Source organism: Trachinotus anak, unplaced genomic scaffold, assembly GCF_046630095.1.
Source record: "Trachinotus anak isolate AG129_WGS33_773 ecotype Australia unplaced genomic scaffold, CSIRO_AGI_Tana_v1 ptg000009l, whole genome shotgun sequence".
NCBI classification, from domain to species: Eukaryota; Metazoa; Chordata; class Actinopteri; order Carangiformes; family Carangidae; genus Trachinotus; species Trachinotus anak.
The window spans coordinates 8,539,853-8,547,882 of record NW_027273860.1 but is presented as its reverse complement, the minus strand read 5'-3'; the positions used below and the strand labels follow the sequence as shown (position 1 = coordinate 8,547,882).

Below are 8,030 nucleotides of genomic sequence, written 5' to 3'. Positions count from 1 at the left end.
TGATAACGTCTCAAACGCGTCAAAGAAGGCAAATGGTCAGTTTTATTCTTTTGGAAAACGTTTTGCTCCCTATTATTCCTGAGCAGAACAGCGCGATTTCAGTCATTTCCATCAGCCTATAAGCAATAAAGTAAAGGGAATTATCTGAATGCACACGCTAAACCTTATTACATAAAAAAAAAGAAATGAACCTAACAAAACCTCACAACATTGGCAAATGGTTGAACTAAACTTATTATTATTATTATTATTATGTAACATATAGCCTATATAAAAACGGAACTGACTGATATTGACTTAGTGGCAACAGCAGGCTGCTGCTGCTGCATTCCAGACTTGCTCCTATCTCTATTTTTAACACAATGTGTGACTGTTACAGCTCGTCCTGTGTGAAACAGCCACACTTCTTGTCTTTGCTGAGAATGTGAGCGCTTAATATAGACATTACTTCAGAGGAGCTTATGATGAAAAATCATGACATGCTGTAGAGCATTCACTTGGACTTCTCTCATGATTTTGTCACTCACCACCGGGGAAAACATGAGCCTACGACATGAGACCTTTTGGTGCTTTTTGTAAATAATACCACGATTTATCAAGGAATTATATAGATGGGGAATTAAATATTGTGGAGAATTCATATTTCTAGAGAGAAGAACTGAAGTTGATCATCAGACAAAGGGTTTAAAATAGCAGTAAGAGTGATTAAAAAGGCTTCTTTTCTTCTCCTGAGCCCACATTTCAGGATAACGACCACCAGAGGGAATCCTCGGACCTGATGTTTCACATATGTTGCCTTCACGTACAGTACCATTATGCACACACACGGAGGCGACATTTAGCTTCTGAGAGAGTAATAAACGCCTGTCTGGAACAAATGCATTCAAGAAAAAAAAAACAAAAAACGTTGCTACAGCAGCTGTCGCAAGGTTGTGCACGGCATACAAATGAAGGCATCGATCGTTCCCCTCGTCCCTGCTGTTGTATTTTAGAAACGTGGACTGGTGCACTACGACCTGCAGCTGGTGCAAGGTCGGCCCTGTTGCACCGACTCATGTGCCGTATTCTACACATTTCTTCGCTCGAGAAATGACAGCAACAGCCACTTTCGATAATAATAACACCGAGAAGGAAATGACACATTATACCGCAGCAAAAGCACGATTCAGTCTGTACAAGGCTACTAGGGGGGGGGGGGGGGGGGGGGGGGGTGCAGTAGTGTAAACAGCATTTGCAGGTATCATCATAATATGGGTCCCTTATTGTGAGACCATCGCGATACGATAGGAATTTTAGAAAGGGAAATAGAACCACAGAGGTTACTGTTATAATAATAATAATAATAATAATAATAATAACACATATATTTGGAGCATTGAGAAGGGGCAATTAAATAGCCTACCACACGCAAGCCTGCACGGTGCTACACAAAAGTGAAACCAAGAAGAGACGAAACCACAAAAAGGGGATAAGGTAGCTTAACTTCTTTCTGAACACCACAAAAAAAAAAAAAAAAAAAAAAGTAAAGCCTGTAGCGATCATGTATGGTGATTTGTCATCGTGGTTATTATTTGTGGAGGATCTGTTACCACGAGGTCCGCAGTGCTCTCCAGCAGCCTGTTGTTGTTGTTGTTGTTGTTGTCGTTCTGCCTGCCCGCCTGAATCTACGCCTTTCTGCGGCTGATGACTGAATATAGCTACCAAGTGCTGGTGTTTGTTTGGTTTTGATATAAGGGGGGGGGGGATTGGTGGTGGTCTGCAGCAGATAAAGCTTAGCGAGACTGGATCCATGTCAGTGGAACAAGCCATGCTGATGTCAGAGATTTTTCCTCTGCCCTCCACGGTGGGAGGATCTCTGTGCGTTGAGTCACGCAGCTGTCAAAGATAGCTGTCACCCAGTTTCAGGATCAAACACACGCACGGTCAATGAGAAAAGGGCTTTGAGTCGAAGGGACGCGGAGATCTCAGGTAACCCCCCCCCCTTCAAGACTCCCAACCAGGACGACCAGAGGAGAGAGAGAGAGAGAGAGAATTAAAAAAAACAAGAAGAAAAGAAACGAGTTTTGATGAATAAGGATTTTTCGAATATTCGGATACACACTGTGGATATCTGGAGGAGAGAAGAAGAAGAAGAACACTGCACTCCCGCTCAAGACGATTCTTGACGAGGGAAAAGTGGGCATTTTCGCACGGAGATGAAGACGAAAAAGGGTAGGTCGGATGCTTTTGAGGAAAAATATGTCAAAATGAGTTTGGGTAAGCAGGGGCGACGTATACAACGGTTATCAGAGCGATTTCTCTCGTATGCAAACCATGCAGTCTATTGTTTCCTTTCCAGACATGACAGGGGGCTTTTTCTGCCATGTGCTGGCGCGATGTCAAAAGTCGATATAGCCAGGGTTCGCTTATCGTTTGGGATTTTTCTAGATGGCTTTTATTAAGGTTTTGATACCATAAACACACGACGGTGTGGCCATGTGTGTTGCTTTTCTTGTCACGGTGTAATTAGGCTAACTTTAACGCGCACATAAAAAAAAAAAAAACACAAAAACGTACAAATTGAATCAAGCGGCGCTTCCGTCGGGTTTGAGTCAAAAAAGCGCGTTTAAGAGGCGAAAGCTACATTTGTGTCGAAGTTTGAGAAAGGCGGTGAAGTTAAAGTTGGGCGACTGTTGTGAGTTGGAGAGTTTGAAATGCTACATGTTGTTTTTTTTTGTTTTTTTTTTTCAGTTTTAAAAACCTACATGTTGTATCTTTGTAACCGTCTGAAGCGAACGGGGACGCCTCCAGCACCGTTGAAGAGTATCTGAATCCAAATGTGGGCTAATGTTCATCCTGACCTCATTGTGGGAAGTTGCCTTGTTACATTCAGGGACCTCGTGGTGCAGCGCGCACACACAATAGAAGAGCCTCACAAGTTGTATAAAGTCACAAAACCTCTGTCTCCATCGGCTTAAAACACCTTTTCTGGCCGCTCTGTTGGACAGTGATATTTCGGAGGGACCGAGGTTAGTGGTGAAGTCGCTGTTTGCGCGTAGAAACTTTTGAATTGCATACAAAGAAGCACGCAGCCCTGGATTCTTTTGTTTAGTCTGGAGACGCTGATTTGCAACAGGTCTCCCCTCCCCCTTCTCCTCTCTCCAGCCTACGTAATTACCTCATCCTGTTGGCCGCTCAGACTTGGGAACTTTCTTATTCCTCTCCCACTAGTTTGCCCCAGGGCAGACTGCAAAGGGTTGTGGATTAAATATCCCCAGATTTTTGTTTCTGCATTCTCTTAATGGCGCCTGGGCTGCCTGCATAGAACCCTGCTGGTACTCATGTGTTTAAAAAAAAAAAAAAAAAAAAAAGTGAGCTAACATCACATGAGTAACTGTAAAAATCAGTTTCTTTATTCTCCAGAGGAAGATCAAATATCCATGTGTGGTGTCAGTTAACCCTACTATCTATGTCTATGACATTTAATATCATAATCAGTTTAAAACACACAATTGGCAGAGAAGATTCTAATCAAAGTACAGTTTATAGGCAGGTTTATTTTCCCTGGGCAACGCTCTTGACATTAAGAGAAATTCAAAGGCCTAAGTCCTGTTTGATCACGATTGACTTTGATTAGACTTGTTTAAAACGCTGAATTAAAAAAGACAGCAACTCTGTAATCCTTGTAAACACCCTGCTTCTGTTCTTCAAAACAAACCCTCCCTTTATACAGAGATTGTTCTTGTGGTCAGCCTGGTGTACTCTACTTATCCGAGCATGTAAGGTGTGCTCTCAGTCTGTGCAGCAGACCTGGCTTGTATTTGTCTAGGCAGGTTTTATAACTGACACAGCATCAGACCAGCCTTTGTGACGTCGCCCCCTCCATCCCTCCCTCGCTCCCTCCTCCCCCCTCCTCCATCTCCTCACCCCCTCCCTTGCTCCTTATATGAATCACATGGCTGAACTTGACAGCTTGCTTCTGACACATCAGCTGCCTCCCAGACAGCTTGCGTTTGGTAAACGGCTGCGGCAGAGTGCCTGGGTGACTGACAACGGGGGGGCTGACATAAGACGATAACATATTCTTCTTTGTCCTGTTCTCATACGCTCTCCGTTTCTCTCACTTGCGCTTGCTTGGGCAGGTTTGATGATGCTGTCGGGGAGTGAGACGGATGATGAGGACAGCGTGGACACCCCTCTGGATCTGTCGTCCAGCACGGGGAGCAACGGGAAGAGGAAACGGCGGGGGAATCTGCCCAAGGAGTCAGTTCAGATCCTCAGGGACTGGTTGTACGAGCACCGTTACAACGCTTACCCCTCTGAACAGGAGAAAGCCCTCCTGTCCAAGCAGACCCAGCTCTCCACACTGCAGGTATGGACACAGATATGACAGAAAAGATAAGATTACTTAAGCCTTCACCACCGGTAAATCCGTAGAGTATAAATGGACCACTGTAAAAGTCAAGAGGAAGCAACTGTCAGCTTGACTGAGTCATTTCCTGTCTAGATGGCAAACAAAACATGACACACAAACAGTGAATTGAAGGTCATCCAAACCAGCTTGATGTTGCAACATTAAAGTCTATGAGACAACGTGAGTAAACTCACTCCCTGTGTGCTGTGTGCTGTGGGCTTGGCTGAGGCACTCGAACAGGAATTTCCCTCCCTCCAGCCCCTTTCCATCCCAGCTGTCTGGGAACAATGCAGAGTCATTTACATAGTTCAAGCTACAAGCCTCTCAGAGCCAGTTACGACTAGCCTGGAGGACTGAGGAAAGAAGAAGAAAGATGACCATGATTACTGCTATGACAAAGGAGATTAGTTTGTATTGAAAGCTATTTTCAAATACAGGATTAAGAAGTTCAACCTAGGCTTCTGGGTGAAAGTTAATGTTTAGCTTCTCATAGTGTGAGCTGTGATCATTAGTGCAAATCTTAGAGGTCTGGTTTTTCTTTTCTGCAGCGCTCAAATGATAAACAGGAAATGTTAATGGTGTGAAATACTGTACATCGTCTGTGGTGTGAAATCTCAGGGTGTGATGGGTGGCGTTTACCCTTTCATTGTGATTCCTCTATTGAAAACACAGGTGCAAACTGCACCTGGGGACAAGTGTACCAGCAGATTTTCCTTTAAATTGCAAGGCAGAACGTGAGCCATGTGATACCGCTTTCTCACGGCATGGATTTTTGTTGTTGTCCTTTCCAGGTGTGCAACTGGTTCATTAATGCACGGCGGCGACTTCTCCCAGAGATGCTGAGGAAAGATGGCAAAGATCCCAACCAGTTTACCATATCCAGGAAAGGTAGCAAGGCTAGCGACAGCTTCTCTGACAGCTCCCAGTCCCCGAAACACAGCAGTCCTGCAGCCGGTACAGAGGAGAGCTACGACAAACGTGTTCTGCACCCCTCCAGCTTCGAACCTGCCATGCCTGGTGTCCTGAGGAAGGCAGTGTCCCCCTCCACACCCTCTCCAACCTCCACGTCCCCCTCTCCAGGGCTCATTCCCACCCGCCCCTCTGTCATCTGTCACACCACTGTCACCGCAGCAATGCAGGCCAGCCCGACAGCCTCCCACCCTTCTGTGCCAGGAATGAACTGCGACAGGGCAGCTGAGCTGTTGCAGTCTGCACAGGCGCTGCTCAGGTGCCAGGAAGAAGGGTCAGGCAGCCAGCCACTCCCCACCACTACCACCATCCTCAGCAGCACCAGCATGGAGGGCAACCTGAGCCCCCGCAGCGGGCTGTTCAACACCCCTCCCCCAACCCCTCCAGACCTCACACAAGACTTCAGCGGCTTCCAGCTCCTGGTGGATGTGGCCCTCAAACGGGCTGCAGAGATGGAGCTGCAAGCCAAACAGCTGGTCTCCTAAAGGGAGTAAGTGTCAGAAGAGGAGGAGGCAATAGAGACTGACTTTGTGTCTCAACTATAGAACTCCTCTGAGTTCAGTGACTTGTCTGCACGCAACAGAGAACAAATCCACATGAAAGCCTGATCATTTCTATTTTTGGTATACCAATCAAATTGATGAGGATGTTTTTTTTATTGGAAAAAAAACTGTATTGAGGTGCCTTGGCTGTAAGTTTATTCATTTCATATACATGCTTATGTATCTACATGTGTATCTTATTTGCACACAGGGACCAAAAATGTTATCACAGAAATGCTGCCTGTCTTATGTCTTTCCATTATACTGTATATCATTTTAGATAATGGAGCAAGAGCTAGAATCAGCCCTCCTTCACAGACCAATCAGACAGATTGGTCGCATCCACACACGTTTACTGTTTTACATTTCAGAGATCAGTTCATAATTGGTCTGCCTCGTTTGTTTGCACACTAAAGGCAGAGGAAGGTCATCTCAGTGTCTTAAACATACTTTGCTCTTGGCATCTATGACAAACTTATTCACTACTGTAGTAAATGTTATGTGTTTTCATGAGTATGAGTATAGTTTTGATTTTGTAATTTACTTTTACTTTTAGCTATTTTAAAAGAAAAAAAAAACTTCTATGCTTTTTTTTTCTTTTTTTTTTTTTTTTTTTTACTCTTTCTCCCACCAAGGGATATTTCAGATGACCAATGTAGCAGGTTCTTAGTCTGAGCCTTCATCCCATCACTCAGCGAAAACGACGGCCAGTGGACTGGAAAATTAAACACTACAGATGTCTTTTCTGCATTTGCTGTTTTACGACCTGACAAAGACAGCATTTTTTGAAATCACCAAAAAACATTTTCATGTATAATAGGACCATGTGTATAGTTAATGTGACATGATGCCCAATGATGTGATTTCTTTTCATACTGTGCAATGTTTGTGGCAAATAGGGGTCACATGGGATTCAAATAAAGTTTTGTTTTTCTACATCTCAGAATCAATCGTTTTCATTTTAGCATTTTCCCTCACGCCGATCACGCAGACGACTTAAATCTAACACTTATTTATACAAACTGTATTCTTGTAAATCCTATCAAACTTTGTGAAGATTACTGATTTATCCCGTAAGGATCAGAGGAGTATTGAGTCAGAATGTTCAGTAAATAAAAGGAGCGAGTACAGGAGGACAGAAATAGGTTGGCGTTCATGTCTTTCCACAGCCTGCCATTAGGCATTCCTGTGTGTGAGAGAGAGAGAGGTTTACAACAGCTCCTGCCAATTAGCATAATCCTGCATAAATTAACACGGGCAAACAGCAGACGTCAACAGTTTCTTGCCAACAGGGTTTTATGTGTGTCTGCGTCTCAATAGAGTCAATGTAAGGCAGCTTGCAAGTGAGTATGCTGCCTCGTTCAAGGCTAGGCGGACAGCTGTTCCCTTCTGGTCCTGCTGCAATCCTAAAGCCTCTCTACTGGTCTCAATAGGATTTGTTGACTGTATTTGCTGAGACAGCCACCCCTTCTTTTATTACATGTTCTCTATAGCTCAGAACAAACTATTTTTCTGATTTGAAATGAATAAATACAGTTTCCTTTTTAAAATTATTATTAAAATTATTGTGTGTACAATTGAGTGCAGATGAGGAATGTATGTTGAGTATTGAGAATGTGAATGAGTATTACTGAAGTACTGTGCTCAAGGATTTGAGATGAAGATTTTATATATGAAACCAATGATCATGTTATAAAATACATTGCATTATTACAGATTATGGTATATAAAATACTTACACCAGCTCCTTCAACAGCAATAAACAAAACAAAAACCAAAACCAAAACTTAAAAACTTAACTTAAAGCATTGGTAATAATAACATAAATAAATATATAACACTATATTTTGTACACTTTGGTGACATATTTTTCATTGAGTGGCCATTTTAAAGACTTTTACTTTTACTTTTAATGCAGTATATTTAAATTGTCTATGAACACTTCTTCCACCACAGGTTAGGACAATTGGTTATCTAATAAGTAAAATCAGTGGCTGGAGCATTGCCACTGAAGGCTTGCCCCTGCTGGCCGTTAACAAATGTTCAGAATGCATTTTGAGGTTTCCACCTTTTGTCAGATGCTGCCTGTCAAAAGGGACAGCTCCTGTGGTGGAGGTTGGGTCCTA

At 43.4% G+C, this 8,030-nt stretch overlaps 1 protein-coding gene across 1 annotated transcript; it reads left to right on the top strand.

Annotated features, from left to right (window-relative positions):
• Nucleotides 1–1,736: 1,736 nt before the first annotated feature.
• tgif1 (TGFB-induced factor homeobox 1) lies at nt 1,737–6,842 on the top strand. Its single transcript, XM_071485031.1, has 3 exons — nt 1,737–2,211; nt 4,122–4,351; nt 5,185–6,842. The coding sequence occupies exons 1-3, from the start codon at nt 2,196–2,198 to the stop codon at nt 5,845–5,847; spliced, it is 909 nt and encodes a 302-aa protein (XP_071341132.1). The 5' UTR covers nt 1,737–2,195; the 3' UTR covers nt 5,848–6,842.
• Nucleotides 6,843–8,030: the final 1,188 nt, after the last annotated feature.

Bases quoted from the DNA above. Each gene is read 5' to 3' on its own strand.
- tgif1 (XM_071485031.1), top strand. The intron at 4,352-5,184 runs GTATGGACACAG...TGTCCTTTCCAG, and splicing joins CCCAGCTCTCCACACTGCAG to GTGTGCAACTGGTTCATTAA.